The following is a 16894-nucleotide window of genomic DNA, read 5'->3' on the forward strand; positions in this document are numbered from 1 at the left end:
AAGCATCAATTCTAACAGGTACTCATTACTTTTGTTTATGGGAGAGGCCGAAATGTGTAGGAAGATGAATTTCTGCACTCACATATGAGTATGCCAAAGGCATCTTGAGGTTCAGAAGTTGAATGAGAAGGACAGACCTGTATGAATGTAGTGACAGTAGTGAAATATTCAAGTGCCATAGAAAATTGATAACCAGTTTCTTTCTGGATCAGTTCCACCCCCACACCAGAAAACAAGTGAAAATCAAAGCAAAGGTGAGATCTGAGGGGCAGTTGTGGCTGGATTAACTCATTTATCAATGAGCAAGAACAGCTGCTTGGTCATGTTAAGTTTGTTAAAATATTTCATAAAGTAATTATTTTACTCTGCTTGCCTGGGCATAAACTCTGTGCTGCCTCTTTTTATTCTTTGTATTTTCATGGTCTTAGATATAGCACGGTCCCAGGTATTGGCCCCGCTCTCAGCAAGATGTTTATAAACCTTTCCCAAGACTGTTTCGTTGGTTATGATTTGGACTTCAGAGTTGCACCTTTTGCAATGGACGCCGAGACGAAACAGAAAGTCCCAGCACTTCTTTGGGTCATGTGAAAATAAGTTAGCCTTGCTGCCAGTCCAAGGAAATATGTGTGGTCTCCTTCTTAATGATTTCTTCAGGAGCAGCCGCTTGTACTGTGAAGTGGTGGGGCGGAGGGAGGGGGGAACACAAAAGAAGACAATTAAAAAATAAGTAAAATTGCATTTACCTGCTCCAATGGCCACCTTCCTACCAATCGTCGCGTCCCAGTCAGCAGCCTGGTGCACACTGTGCAGTCTCCCACGTCCCAATCCCTGCTATTCCTCCCCCCCATGCAATTTCCAGCATGTGAACAGCGCTGGGATTGGTCTGAGCACCTCGGTTCGGAGCTCAGACATAGACTGGGAGCCTGTGTTGGTTTCTGCACCTCGCTGTACAACACAGCTAGGTGGAGAAAGTCTAGGTTTCACTGGCCCTCTGGGGCTGACCAAACCATCATACGCCTTTAGCAGTGTTCAGTTCAGCGACTCCATTGCCGACCTCACCAGCACCCACGCACTCGCCTCCACGGACTACATCCTCCTCGGGACATGAACTTCCACCTCGAGAACAACAACGATGCAAACTCCACCACCCTGATCGACAACCTCGCCAACCTCAGCCTCAGACAACTCGTCACCGCACCCACCCACGCCGCTGGCCACACGCTGGACCACGTCTTCTCCACAGGCACCCACGTCACCTTCAACTACACCACCGAACTCCACTGGACCGACCACCGATGCATCCATTTTACCTTCAAGAATCTAACCACGCACCACCGCACCCAACAGCTGCCTCGCCGCTGCTGGAGCAAAGTCACCAAAGACCGGCTGATCACCACCCTCGCCCAGATCCCACCCACTGACCCCACCAACCCAGACACCGCAGCTCGCAACCTCAGACAGTGGATGGACGACTGCGCCAACACCCTCGCCCCGCTCAAGAAACCCTCCAACAACCACGCCAGCAAGAGAGCCACCTGGTTCACCGACGATCTCCAGACCTCCGAAAGCGCATGCCGGAAACTGGAGAAAATATGGCTCCACAAATGCACACCGACCAACCGCGCAGCCCACAAGGACGCAACCCGAAGACATCACCACCTCATCAGATTAGCCAAGAGATCCTCCTTCAAAGACCGCTTGGATAACAACCCACACGACAGCAAAGAGCTCTTCAGCATCGTAAGGGAACTCTCCGACCCCAGCGCCAACGCCAAGGACATCCCACCCTCTCAAGAACTGTGCTACTCACTTGGCATCTTCTTCCACCGCAGCATCGCTGAAATCCACGACTGCTTTAACACCACAACCACCCCGACTATGCCAGACCCCACCTGCCCTGTAAACAGCGCCATCCGCCTGACCTCCTGGTCCAACGTCAACGACGACGAGACATGCAAGGTCATGAACTCCATCCACTCAGGATCTCCGTCAGACCCATGCCCACACCACGTATTCAACAAAGCAGACGCAGCCATCGTACCCAAACTGCGGAAGGTCATCAACATCTCCTTCGAAACAGCGACATTCCCGGAAAGCTGGAAACACGCCGCAATCAACACCCTCCTCAAGAAGCCCAAGGCAGACCTTAAGGACCTCAAGAACTTCCAGCCCATCTCCCTGCTCCCGTTCCCAGCAAAGGTCATCGATAAAATCGTCAACAGACAGTTGGCCTGCCACCTGGAAGACAACAACACCTTGGACCCTTCCCAGTCCGGATTCAAACGAAACCACAGCACCGACACAGCCCTCATCGCCGTACTCTGCGTAGGAATCCCAGCCAAACACCTACGATGACTACAACGCACCCAAAATGCCTCCGCCCGACTGATCGTCAACGTCCCCTGCTGCAGCCACATAACGCCCCACCTGAGAGACCTACACTGGCTCCCTGTCGACAAGAGGATCACCTTCAAGCTCCTTACCCACGCACACAAAGCACTCCACAACGCCGGAACAGCCTACCTGAACAGCAGACTCTGCTTCTACACCCCCACCCGCCACCTCCGCTCCACCAGCCTCGCCCTCGCCACTGTCCCCCGCATCCATCGAACAACCTCCAGCGGCAGATCCTTCTCCTACCTCGCCGCCAAGACCTGGAACACCCTCCCTACCCACATACGGTAAACTCAAGATATACTCGCCTTCAGAAGACTCCTCAAGACCTGGCTCTTCGAGCAGTAGCAGCACCCCCCTCCCCTCAGCGCCTTGAGACCCTAACGGGTATGTAACGCGCTCTACAAGTACTATGATTGATTGATTGATTGACTGAGACACTTACATGCATGAAATCTTTCAACCCAGACTCTAACAGGATTAGAAACATCATTCGGAAGCACTGGGGAATCCGCAATACTGGTGATTTACAACTGCCAACACCAGCTTTCAAGAGAACGAATTCCCTTAAAGATATACTCATACACACCAGACCAAGGATCAGACTAGTCCTGACACAGAGAGCCCTGTGTGATCTCCCACCAGTCCTGGGGCACTCCCCCTGTGGCTCTGGCGCAGCTTGCCCACTGACCAAACCCTCTAAAGAAATCACTCTCTCCAATAACTTTACTTGGAAACTGACAAGACGTACCAATTGTAACACCACCAATTGCATCTACATGCTCTCTTGCCCCTCCCATCTCTGGTATGTGGGCATGACCACCAGAGCTGCTAAGACACGCATGAGTGAACATAGAAGCAATATTCGATGCCCCAAAGTTACTACCAAACTCTACACTCACTTTGAGTCTGTCAGACACCCTTGCGACAACATGAGTTGGGTGATTTTGGAAGCACATAAGTCCATTTCCCCAGCAGACCAGTTTAAGATAGAACATAGATGGATTTATCGACTGGCCTCTTACAAGCACGGGCTCAACTATGAAATCCCCTGGAGTAGCCTTAACAGGACTTAGCTACACCCTGTGGAACATCACACATCACTATTGGTATTTTTTATTCACCCTTGACGACACTTCTACTATAGCGTTTATCCTAATCAAGCACTAGCTGCACTTTCCAAGATGGCACCTGTATCAATTTAGGGATTGTGCTACAAATATCCCCCTTCATGTGCCGCAGTCTATGTGCTATTTTACCCTCTACTTCAGCGCCTAGAGTGAGTCATGATACCCTACCTAGACGGTCACTTTTTCCTCCCGCTGCTTCTGTCCATTGCAGCGCTGTGATTGGCTTAGGGGAAGAGAGTGAGGCTGCCTGCTTCTGCTTCCTGTGAGCAGAGAGCAAGAAACGTGACGCAGGAGTCCGGGATCTGAGGCGAAGGTAAGTTTTAAAAAAAAAGTTTAATTTGTATTAAATTACCCCCCCTGTGCGCCCCCGCCCCCTACCCGCAATTCATGCCGGCCGCGACTGGCTCTGGATAAATACAGAATACATTATTTGCATCGCAAAATATTAAAGTCAAACTCTATGTAATTGTTCCAGCAAAAAAAAAAAAATTCTGAAATGAGTTTAAAGTATGTATGAAGTACAACACATGATGCATTTAACAGACAATATTTTCTTAGCTGCTAGGACACGAGAAACATAGCTGTATAGCGTGTGCATAAATGGTAGAGCAATTGCAGCTTTTTTTCTTCACGAATTGAGCGAAGCTGCGAAGGTACTATTTGTATTGAATTGTAATTGTATTTATATAGCGCTTACAACAACCCCTGACGAGGCGTAGAAGTGCTTTTTCGGGGAGTAGCACGCTACTCAGAAACCTATAAAAGGTTAGTGGTGAATTAGTATAGTGAAATATGAAAATAGTTTGCATCACTCAAGGGGAAACGAGCTTATGTGTAATACATTGTATGAATATATATTAAAAAAGGCCACCTTTAAGCATGTGCGTCACAACAGGTTATCTTGGATTTTCAACATTTCCAACCGGGTACTCATATTTTTCCTGGTGCTATATGATAGCACATATCATGCTGAATGTTTTATTTCTAATCCAGACACTCTTCCGCAAGGCATTGACGCACGTGTGCTCAAAAGGCGCTTTTCTCTTGCAGGTGAACGTGGAAGGGACACATTGTGACAGGTGTAAGCCTGGTACATTTGGGCTCAGCGTGGGCAACCCCGTGGGCTGTGGCAGCTGTTACTGCTTTGGGATGACTACGCGATGCAGCGAGGCGAAGGGGCTGATCCGCACGTGGGTGAGTAGAGAGCTCCCGAGGCGTGTAATGTGATAATGGCGTTCCCTGCTGGCGGTATCTAGTCATACGGACAAAGGTAACCGACTAACTCCGAGGCGGCAACATATCAAGCGGCCTTCTGCACCTGTTGTCATTTCGCAGCAGAGGGCAGGATAATGCCAGCAACCTATCACGATGGCTGTTAAATGTTTTCATTTATATCTGTGGGTGTAAATTAAATCAGACCCTTTGGGATATGATGCTTTTGTGACAAATAAATAGGATATCATTATCCGTGTTCCTGGTTGCCAAGCTGAGATAAAGCGACTTACTTTACATCATTACCCTCCAAAATTACAACAAGAGAGCAAACACCATTGCTTAATTTGTTTAAAAAAATGTTTTAAAGTGCAGGTGCCCAAACTTTTTCTATGGAAGGTATCAAGGCTGCCTAGTCTTGATACCATGATGTTTGTCCTCCAACATACTATAGGGACTTTTTCTTTGTCAGTTGTATCCTGTCTTTGTCTTCAACCTCCTTTCACCCTTTGCTGCCTTTCTCTTTTTTTGCCCTGGGTAAAAAAAAAGACGATGCTCAATCAGTCAAGTTCCCCAAAAATGAGCTCATAAGCCTAATGCATGCAACCACCAGCACAAAGCACTCGCTCATCTGTTTCCGAAAACTGCCTGGTGGTGGGATCTAAAAAATCTATTAAAAAAACGGAACTGGGTTGGTCTTAGAAGAAATATGAACATGACAATGTTGTCTTAAAAACTCAACTTCCTGATTTGAAGATTTGGAATCGGTGCAGGTGAACACCAAAACTATTTTAGGAGCAGAAACATCAGACTCAATTCTCATGACAATGCAGCTGTTACCAGGCAGAGGCTTTACTACACATAAGTTGCAACGCATACACTGTTACCACTCACAGCCTTTACCACGCATTTGTTTACAACGTATATGCCTTTACCATGCACGCCTTTACAACAAATTAACACTGTAAAGGTAAGAATGGTAAAGGCATATGCATTGTACTTGTGGTAAGGGCATGTGCTGGTAATGGTGGTTAAAAGCACCGGCGTGGTCAAGGTTATCGGTGTCACTAGAGGAAGTGGAGAGACCCTTTAGCTTCCTCTTGACGACCTGTGCCACGCCTCAGAAGAGTTGCCTCGTTGTCCTGTTAAGGTAAGGGGGATTGGGCCTGGGGAAGGGGGAGCACGGATTCTATGGCTTTAGACTGGGAGTGTTTTTTTTTAGGGACTGGGGGCCACGGAGAGGTTGCACAGGGGGTATGGCTTAAGAGTTCAGGGCAGGGGCTGAGTGTTTTTTAAAAGGGCTTGGGGTGGCGGGCCTCGTTTTAGGGCAGGGGCTGGGTGATTTTGATACGGGCTAAGAGCCAGGGGGAGCCGCGCAGGGGTCCAGTTTTAGGTTTGAGGACAGGGGATGACTGTTATTAACGAGGGCTGGGGACCCAAGGGGGGGTTGCGCTGGGGTCTAGTTTTAGGGCTTAGGGCAGGGTTTGGGCAGTTTTAAAAAGGTCTGTTGGCAGGGGGGGATGGGCGCTGGGGACCGGATTGAGGGCAGGGGTCAGGGAAAAACGTTATCATGCGTAGGCCTTTTACATACATGCCTTTACAATGAAATTCATTGTAAAGGCATGCGTGGTAAAGGCATACTTGTTGTAAAAATATACGTAGGAAAGGTTATGCGTCGTAAGACCTTCGCGTTCGAACAAATGCTTGATAAAGGAATGCGTTGCAATGGAATGTGTTGACCGGCATACATCAAACAGATTTACATTTCCCGTAATTATGCATTAATGTTATGCAATTGCCCTGAAATTCTGCATAGTTACACAAAAGCAAAATGCACAAATTTCACACACCCCTAGACAGAAGCTGAAACAATTGGCTTTGCTAAAACTCACTGAACTTGCAATTGAGCACATGTTCTCTATATTTGTCTATCTCAGTCTCTGCCGTTCTCTTACTAGATGGACACTACTAATGTCTGGAAATGACACTATAAACATCCTCAGCTGCCCATAGAGCTCTTCCATATTTATGGTGCTGGCCCATCAGTCATTGAGCCCTTTGCTGGGGTTGAAAGAAGGCTAACAAGGTATCCTTCACTAGCTACTCTAAAATGGTGTTCCCTTTTAACTAACCCAATGTCGCCGTATTAAAGTGTCTCTAAGTTTAACCAGAGAGGTGTCTTATATTTCTAATCAGTGCAGAGTAAGCTAGCTTTCGTACACTGGGCCATTTTCTGACCCTCAAAACTGTTCTTGCCTGAAAAATATCCCATTAATCTCCCAGAAATCCAAGGTCAATGAGTTTTTATTTATAAATCTGGACTAGGAGTCCCTTAAAGACTCTTAAGAATAATCTGTATGTCTTATTGGTCTCTACGGCGTCCCTAGATTTAAATGAGTCAATTTCGGTGATTACAGGACGCTCTGCTTCCGTACCATCTATGTGGCCTGTTTATGCTTGATGGTCATTTCAATGAAATATTTCTAGCTTTTAGACCTTGCTAAAACAGATAACACCACGAATACAGCTTTTGAGGTGCACCATGTCATCAAACCTCACTTAATACTTGTAATTACTTTCTTTGCTTAAATTCGAAGTGGTTTTAGTGCTAACTTAATTTGTAGGGGAAAAAATGACAAGTAAGTTCCAGGGCTCAAGGTATTTCTAAAGACGCCACTTCCACGTGCCACTGCTGCTGCCAACACTGCTAACTTGCAATCCCAAAAAAACTACCAATCATCACCCTATTACAAGTGCAAGAATTTAGACTACTCCAGGCAACCCAAAGCTGTAACAATGGTATGGATGTGATGGTAGTTGTTTTATTTTGATTGCATATTTGATAAATATTGTGCTGATGTGTTCATTTCACAAACAGACAAACAGTGCCACCATGTGGTAAACTGTCATAAGTGCTGTTTTTGAGAATTAAATGCTGGAGTCAAGCAACGCAAATACCGGCTCAAATTAAGCACTGATGGACTTCTAGAAGTAACATTTTTCTTTTGAAAGTGTAAATCCAAAGTTTCAGACAATCTTATTGTTTTGGTCCAATATTCTTAATTAATATATGTATAGTGCACAACCTGTCATTTGTATGACTGCGCAGAAACAAAACATAGCAATTGTAAGCGGGCTCTCTGTAATATCTCTATAAACTATGTCATCCATAACAGCCGAGATTTGTCCTTCCAATGCAGCAATTCAAAATGTCACCTTTAAAGTGTATATTTACTGATCACCGCATCCATTGGATGCTACCTGCTGCTGTTAATTCTTCTCCTGTTAGATTCTGGTTTGAAGTTGCTTTCCAGAGGCTACTGGTTTCTGATTGTGTGTTTTATGCCTTGTGTAGTTGACCTTAAAGCCTGAACAAACGATCCTACCTCTAGTGGACTTCACTCACCAGCACAGAACTACTAAGGGCGTCACATTTCAACATCCAGAGATCATAGCAAACATTGATCAGGTGGTGCAAGATCTGCATTCGGAACCTTTCTACTGGAAACTTCCTGAACAATTTCAAGGACGAAAGGTAAGGATAAAAGATGGGAGAATCGCCAATTAGAATGCCGATAGGGCAAGAAATGCTGATGAATTTTAATGGTGTCCTTTATGAGTAAAATAGAATGCACTGTGATTAGCCCTTGATTTGTTACACTGTAAAGTACCCATCAATGAAAGTGACCTGTATGTAGTTGGTGTAATCTGTAAATTTGCATAAGATCAGCCGCGGCCCGTGCAGGTAAGAGTGGTGGGATGGTAGGATCGGGTTAGAGGGGATTCAACAGACGACCAAGAGGGAAAATTAAATAAATGATTGTTTTTCCCTCGTGGCCGTCCGTCAAAATCCCCTCCCCACCCGGCCCCGCCGCTCTTACCTGCACGGGCCGCGGCTGCATATATTCAAGCATTTATAGAAGGATTTATACAAGGTTGATACTCGAGTGTGACAGGAAACCAAATAAGATTTTAAAATTGACAAGTAGCCTAAGACGCAAATCTTGGTTAATGTAGAGCAAATAGCGTGCACTTTAGATGCGAACATTCCATGCACAGCAACTATTTGAAAAGTAAGGTCCTAACGTCAGTAAACAGAAGAGTGATGCTGAGCTCATTCTATAAGATGGCCTCCAGTTTGTGAAACAATGTGAAAAGACAGAGACATCTGTGGCACAAAAGGAGGGGCTTACTACCAAATAAGGATTTAATGGTAATTCTGCTGCTGGAGTATTTCATCAAGGAATGTAGGTGTCCATCCACTAGCAGAGACGGCGCAACCCGCCCCGCTGCTACTGGAGGTGGCATACAAATGTTTCCGCAGAGCGATGTTTCTCACCCGGGGGATGCTCTCCTATGCACCTGCGGTGCCTTTGGAGAGCTCGCCTGGGGGTGGAAGGGTCCTCACACGCCATCTGCTGGAGCACTGGCACAAGGCGGATATCCAGACGCTGGGTTACTTATACAGAGATGGAACACTGATACCTTATGCGTCACTGGTTGCTGAGGACGGGCTTCCCCCTGGAGGGTTCCTTTTGCATCGCTCCCTTATAGCGCACATGACGGCTAGGTGGGGGGATGTAACGGTGGAGCCTAAGCAGCACCTGACCATGCAATACCTCCACGTCATAGGCAAGGGCCGGGGCCTAATTATATGGTTTGCTGCATCCTTGAGGACACACACGGAACTGGATTTAGCCCCACTTCGAGGCAAATGGGAGCGAGACCTGGGGCGAGCACTTGACGACAGGGAATGGGAGAAAATCCTTAAGAGCCCGGTGTGCATCCCCAGAAACCTGCGCTTTCGCCAAATCCAACTTTATATTGTTCACAGGGCCTATCTCACTCCAGACCTAATTAACAAATACTTCCACAGGTCTGACGCGTCCTGCCCCAGATGTGCCGAGACGGGTGCGGATCTTCTCCACATCTTCTGTAACTGTCCAGGGTTGGGCACTTATTGGAGAGACATTAGCGAGATACTCAGGCAATGTACCGGGCGAATCATCCCCTGTAACTGGCCTGAATACATTCTACACCATTTCAAGAGACCGCCCACAGACAAGGTGTCGTCCCGCTTTCTGGATCTGGGGATGGTGGTGGCGACACGCCTCCTCACGAAGAGGTGGAAGGCGCCTGACCCACCCAGCGTACAGGCGTGGAACCTGTCCCTACAGCCATGGGCCCGGGCGGAATGGACTGCCATAAGACGGGAGGAGGTGGTGGGGCTTCGCAAGGAACCCATTGCGGAGCGCATGCGTAATGCCCTGCAACCAGTAGATAGATCTGCGAGTGCAGGGGTAGCAGAGGACTAGATAGGCACACCGGGCGAGGCGGGTGCACCGCGGGCAGTACACCTGGCAAGCAGTTGTGCCTCTTGTATAGTGCGACGCACGGCTCCATAGCACAGGAATTGATGAGACTGGAGGCACGCGCACGTAGGGGGCGCAGAGGGGGGGCGGGGTTCAGGAGTGGGTCAATACACACACTACATCTGTGCTCATGCTGCTGTTTGTTTGTTTTGATTTGATTTGATTCTCTACGGTTGTTATATGAATATCATCTCTGTACACAGGGCTGGGGAGCCCGGTCTCCGCTATGTTGCTGACGCATTCAGGAGCATACTCTTTAACACACACCTTGTGACGCCTCTATGACCAGCTGCAGCGTCTGAACGACATGTTACTTCGCCTATGTACAATTGTTTGATATATCAGTTCAGATGTGATACACGAATGTTGTACCTATTGTATGCTCAATAACCCAAATGCCAATAAACAGATTTGACAAAAAAATCAAGGAATGTAGGTGCTAGATAGGGGTGATCAAACCTTTCGTTACTCTTTCATAGCCAGAAAAAATGAGGACATTTATTCCTTCATGAAGTTGGTTAAAGTTTCCACATTTCACTTGACTACTTCATTTTGGCCTTTCCCTGCTTCCGGATGTTTCTTGATCAGGAGATAGCAAAACGGGAAATCATGGCTAAAAAAACTTCTCCATCACATGATCACCTTTAATAAGGACTGGAGAAGTCTGGGATCAGGAGGTGGTCTGGGGATTCAGGATGTATGTTGTTAAGGCGTTACACGGTGCGTGCAGCTGAGTAGGGCAGTATGGTGGGATATGGACCAGAATCAGCGTGGCGGGGCTTGGTTCAGATCCAGGCCAGTTGTCAACTTTGAGGGCATGGAGAGGCATAGGGCAGGGCATGGGGAATGGTACTGAGCAGCACAAGTCCTTCATCTCTTTTGTCCTGTGCGGCCTCTTATAGTAGCAGTAACTCATCCTCGCCGATGCAAGAGTCCTTTTCTTTACAGCTTTTGGAGCTCTGGGGTTGAAACAGATTTCAGCAATGGCTCCTGTTTCCCACTGCAGCAAAACATCAATATTGCCATTCCTCTCATTTTCTTTTAATATTCTGGAGCATTGTGCTTTGCAAAAATCCCAAAGTGTAATCAGGATATGTGAGGTTACAAGTCCCAGGACTACACAACGTGGTTCATCACCACACAACTATACAGATTTAAAAAAATCACCTATGTTAGAAAAAGATGTACTAGTAAACTCGTGAATGCACTGAACAGATTTCTTTTAAGAAGAGGCAGAACAACTTAAACATGAACAACTTGGAGTAAAGGATGGATCAGGAAAATGCAATGAAAACTACCAGAGAGAGTAAATACCACAACGACATAACACAATTGATCCAAACAAGCTATTAGCAAAAAACAGATGTTTTTGCCAGCACTATGTTTTCAGCCAATAATTGCAGGATGGATTAGTTGCTTGGGGACCTGTCCCATATAAGACTTCCACCACCTGCCTTCCTCTGCTGCAAACAATTTTGCAAGCCTCATTCTAGGTGAGATGTGCTGAATGGAGACACTGAAAGGTCCCACTCACAAGTGATCTGATTGGATCATCTGGATCCGTGTGTATCCTGTAGATAAAAGGTTTGTCTGACGGGGGAGCTACCATGCTCCCTTCCACCCAGGAGTGACATTTCAGCAAATGACTCCACTAATGCACCAAAAGAAAACAGAGAGTGACTTTATTTTACACTGTCAGCAAACCCGACTTCACAGCCCAAGCAACAGAATGTATGCTTAAATGAAAAAATACTCCTAGAACCACATGACAAAAGGAGATGCTGGATAAATCCACAAAAATAATGATGGAGATTGGTTTTTCTTTGTGCAAGAAAGTGTGAGGAGCTGTCATCTACAACACTTGCACGTCACAAAAGCTATGCCTGAGCCCTCTCTCCAGGTCGGTTTTGGCCCCGGGGATTTCTTCCCTTGGGGCTGATTTCTGGTCCCGGGTACCCATCTCCTGGGGCCCGGTCATATATTAATGGGGGATGAGGCACACAGCCCCTCCCTGGGCCAAAATTGGTCCATGGGACTGATGCACAGGGCCTAACCAATTAATAATGTGGCAGAGGGGCTGGGCATCTCCCTACCAAGGACTGGAGCCCAACTAGGGCACATACTGCATGTTTGTTAGTAGCCGCATTTCATAGCGGGTAAGGAAACAGATGAAAAGTCCACTCATAGTGGCCTGGAGCCTTTTTGGTGCTCCTGTCTACTGGGTGCAGACTTTGTGTCTGCTCTTGCTTAGTGGGAGCTTTAAATTGCTCCTGCCATGCACGAACATGCCCAGGCCAGTGCAGGCGGGGAAACAGCAAAATCCTAGGGGTGGGCATCTCCAGACATAGCTGGAGCCAGCACTGGGGGGTTGGGGTCCCCAGGGCTGAAACTGTCCCATCTCCCGGGCACCGGATATATAATATTGGGGAGAGGGAAGGCAGCCCCTCCCTGGGCTAATATTAGCTCCAGGGACCCCATCCCTTTGGGCCTAACCAATTAATAATGGGGGAGGGGGCATAGCCTACCCATGGCACCCACTGCATGTTTGTTGGAAGCTGTGGGAGGAGCCCCAATGCCCTGTGACCCTAGCTGGTCCCCTGTCTCCCGCAGGAGCCAGCATTGTTCCTACCCACAGTGAGCAGCTAAAAATGCTGCTCCCTGAGGGCTGGAGCATTTTTTCATCTGTTTCTCTGCCCACTTCAGTGCGGGAAGGGAAACAGATGAAATGTCCGCTCCCAGCTGGTGGGAGCATTTTTGATGCTCCTGCCTACAGGGAGCAGACTTTGTGTCTGCTCTCTCTTGGCGAGAGCTAACAATTGCTCCAGCCAAGTGAGAGCAAACACAGGTTTCACTGTCTGTGCCATCAGGGAAACCACTAAGTTCTGGGGAAGGGCATTCCGGGACATAGCTGCAGCCAGCACCGGGAAGTTGAGGTCCTCAAGGCCTAAACAGCCTGGGGAGAAGAGCCAGATGCCCCACCTTTCCCTTTTTTGGCATGGCTGGGGCCCGGAAGTTAGGGTCCCGGGCCAAAATCATACCTGGAGGGGGGCCATGGACCCCTCCACACAATTTTCATGGCTGGGCCCTGGAGTGGGAGGGTTGCGACCCTGGGGCCAAAATCAGCCCATTGAGTGCAGTCTCCCTCCTCTTCTGAATATCGGCATGGCCCGTGGGGGTTGGCAGTATGTGGGGCCAAATCCAGTCTAGGGATGGGGGCCACATTCCCCAAAATAATAATATATTTCCCCTGGATCTGGCTCACTCAGGCAAAAAATCAAAATCAAGCGCAGGAGACTGCTTGTTTTTGTAAACATTTTGTTGCAGATCCTTTGTGAATTTGTGCAAAATCCCTCCAAAAAATGTTGGACCCCTCCATCAGGATTAATCGGTAAGGGTATTCCTTCCCTGACCCCTTGTCTTTTTTTAGGTGTTTTCTTGGGACTCGGAAAAGTCCAAGTCCCAAGATGGCTCCCAACACTTTCTGGTTGACAGCCAATCAGATCTCATTTGGAAATCCGTTGGATCTGCGGAGTATTCACATCTCTAGATATTTTTTCTTTAATAACTCCAAAGCTACTGAATGGATTTACACCAAATTACAAAAAGTGATCTCTCTCGACCAAGATCAATCTTTCTGCAAAATTTGGTGTTTCCATTCAGTGGCTTAGGCTATAGTTGTGTTCAAAATCGCTATGTGAAATTGCATGGGGAAAATGGTCTTTGGGAAACCTCTTTTTCTTGGCCACCCCTTGACGAATCACCCGAAAACTTTCAAAACAGCAGCTGAAGTGAGTGGCAACCTAGCTTTGAAAATTTTGTGATCAATTGTCACACAGCAGCAAAGTTATTAGCAAAACAAAAAAACACTTTGCTAATGGTACGTAGTGTGGACCAATGTGAAATATTAATTAATAATGTGTTTGACAACTATAATATGGTATTTTGAAAATTTAGCCCACATCCCAAATAAGTGTACATGTTTTGATTTTCTCTTTCTGACTGATATTCATGCTGTGTTATGTTATTCTGCAGCTGACTGCTTATGGAGGCAAGTTGAAATATGCAATTTATTTTGAGGCCCGAGAGGAAACGGGTCCCTCAACCTTTGAGCCCCAAGTCATCATAAGAGGAGGCCCCCCGGCTAATCATAAGATTATAGTTCGACACATGCTTGCACCACAGATTGGACAGCTGACCCGTCATGAGATTGAGATGACAGAGGTACCTGTAACTGTTTTGTTCTGACTTTAATGAATCAGGTTTTATCACTGGATTAGTGTATTCAATTTTCGCAATATTTGATTTTCAGCATGAATGGAGATATTTGGGATCTGTTGATGGAAGACCGGTCACCCGTGAGGACTTCATGGATGTGCTGTATGACATTCAATATATTCTCATCAAAGCCTCTTATGGCAACATCATGAGACAAAGCAGGTAAATTAGCTTTCCTATAAACATGTCTACCACGTGAAGGTGTATATTTTGATACTTGAATGTCAAAGGTTTGACAAGGTGAAGATTGTTTCAGCTCAATGCTTAATTTGTGCAGGTGGTTGAAGAAGGTGGGCACTCATTTCAGTCACCTGAACTTATTGTTCGTCATCAAACTTTGACCTAGAGTAAAAGAAAAAAAATTATAAAAAGGAGAAGTAAAGAGAAAAAAATAGATACAAATCTAGTGAAAAGGGAGAACGCCGGGATTCTACCAAAGTGTGGTAGAGAGACTAGCCGTGCAGGGTGATACAAGAAAGATTCAGAGGAGGAATTCAACGACGCAAGGAGGTCGGCAGTGGGCTCTTCAGAAACAATTTCTCCCTGCACTTATGTTTATATTACACCATAGCACTGGAACAGTTATTGCTCTGAGTCAACATTCTGAGCTCTTTTTTTCTGTAGATGATATGTTGGTGTAGCTATTGCCTCAGGACAGAAAGGGACATTCTTATTACCATCCTGCGACCAACAAAACCATTACCTTTTCACTACATCACTTGAACCTTCAGTACAAAACTTACATCTCCAATGTGTATGAAACTTGTAGCCAGGGCAGAGGTATTTCTTTTTTCTATCATACAGTCTCTTCAATGCATAATTCTGACTTTCTAAGCTTCTGTACGTCTCAAAACACTTTTTCACTATGGCGATTAATGGAGCATCCACGCAGTCAGCCAGCACTCCCCCTTTCAGCTCCTCCTCCCTCTCAAAAGCGAACAATGGCATGCAAGGCAAGCGGACCACTCAGATCCTCACCACCTTTCTTCTCACAGACATATTTCCTGAAGTCTTCTGCCATTGTTGCGTTGATCGCTTATTTACCCCTTGGACTCACCTGTGCCACCTCAGCCCAACTCCACTGTGCCTTATGCAAATCCCAGGCTTTTTACAGGTTGCACTGTAGCAAATTAAATGTTTCAGATTCAAGGGGCCAGGCACAAGCTGCTCCCATCAGTCCATATAGGATTCTCTTGATGTCCCAAATGCCTGTGTCACTGGGGAGCCTGATCACGCCCAGGCCTTCTTCTTTGCACAGAATGGAAGCAGCTATCTTCAGTAAAACTGGCAAGCCAGGGGCCCTCTTCATAGGCATTGCGCTATGCTCCGCCACTGGATCTCAAAAGACAACAGGAACAAAGCTTCCATCATCACCCAGCTATTAGGGTGATTCTCAGGCCTGGATGGTAGACCATTCAGACCTCAAATATTCAGATCCCAGCCCCAGACCTTATTGTGAGCAGTGGGTGCTCCGATAATCAGGGCTAACATGTTGGCAGCCCAGCCATGCCAGCTAGTTTTCTCACATCCTGTTGATGTTCTTGGGGTGCTGAATTGCAGAGCACTATATAGAAATATACTTATATATCTGAATACAGAAACTAGCTTCTATAGCCTGCTGAACGGTTCTTTGGTCCAGTGGTGTCTCCTCCGCTAAGGCATAGGGGTGTCGCCCCACTGCATTAGAGCAAAGCAAAGCAAAACAAAGAAAATTATAATAACTTCTGTTATTATTATTTTATTTTTCTAATACTGGTTGCGCCAAGTGAGGGTGGGTGGGGCTGGGGTCCTGTGAAGTCGGGAAAAAGGAGTAACTGGTGCTGCACCTAAAGTGCAAATAAATGTTTGGCCGGCAGTCTCGGACCAGCCAAACAGTCATGTGCACTATGCAAGTTCTCCACCAAGGCTGCATTACAGCCTGGGCGGAGAACATGCCCAGGCTCCCTTTCCCTCTCCGAGCACCGAACCACAGCGTCTGCAAGCCTGGGAGCTTCCTGTTCCTGCATGGAGAGGCGGCGGCTGGTGGCGGCAAAGGTGACAGCGAACAGCAAGTAAGTTTCCTTTTTTGTATTTCCTAAACCCCCCCAACCTTCAACCCTACAACCGCCCATTACGAGCCGCCGCTGCTCTGGTCCCCTTATATGAAATGTGCAACGAGGAGCCCCCATTTGTCTCATCCTTGGTTATTACTACTGTGATCAGTAGTGGCCCGTGCAGGTAAGAGCAGTGGGGCCAGGTTGGGGGGGATTTGACAGACGACCATGAGGAAAAATGAAATAAATAAATAATTTTCCCTTGTCGCCTCTGTTGATATCCTCAACCCCTCCTCCCCCACGCGGCCCCTACCGCTCTTACCTGCATGGGCCGCTGCTGACTGCGATCCATATAAGAGCTTGAGGGACCCACTCAAAAGTAATGATGCAGCTCATTTTGGGATGTACATTGTGAATCCTGCTTGTTATAAAATACCTAGGCCATTGGCTACAGAGATCTAGCAGGGCAATAGCAGCT

The 16894-nt window shown here is 47.0% G+C and overlaps 1 protein-coding gene across 7 annotated transcripts in view; it reads left to right on the top strand.

Moving 5' to 3' along the window:
• LAMA2 (laminin subunit alpha 2) overlaps positions 1–16894 on the top strand; it is a 3430794-nt gene that overhangs the window by 2068011 nt on the left and 1345889 nt on the right. For all 7 annotated transcript variants that reach the window (XM_078648920.1, XM_078648921.1, XM_078648915.1 and 4 more), the window contains 4 exons: positions 4575–4718; positions 8092–8271; positions 14141–14329; positions 14418–14545. In XM_078648920.1, coding sequence (XP_078505046.1) covers positions 4575–4718; positions 8092–8271; positions 14141–14329; positions 14418–14545 — 641 coding nt within the window. The remainder of the gene's footprint in view (positions 1–4574; positions 4719–8091; positions 8272–14140; positions 14330–14417; positions 14546–16894) is intronic.

The sequence above is a fragment of the Lissotriton helveticus genome, chromosome 6 (genome assembly GCF_964261635.1).
Source record: "Lissotriton helveticus chromosome 6, aLisHel1.1, whole genome shotgun sequence".
NCBI lineage: Eukaryota > Metazoa > Chordata > Amphibia > Caudata > Salamandridae > Lissotriton > Lissotriton helveticus.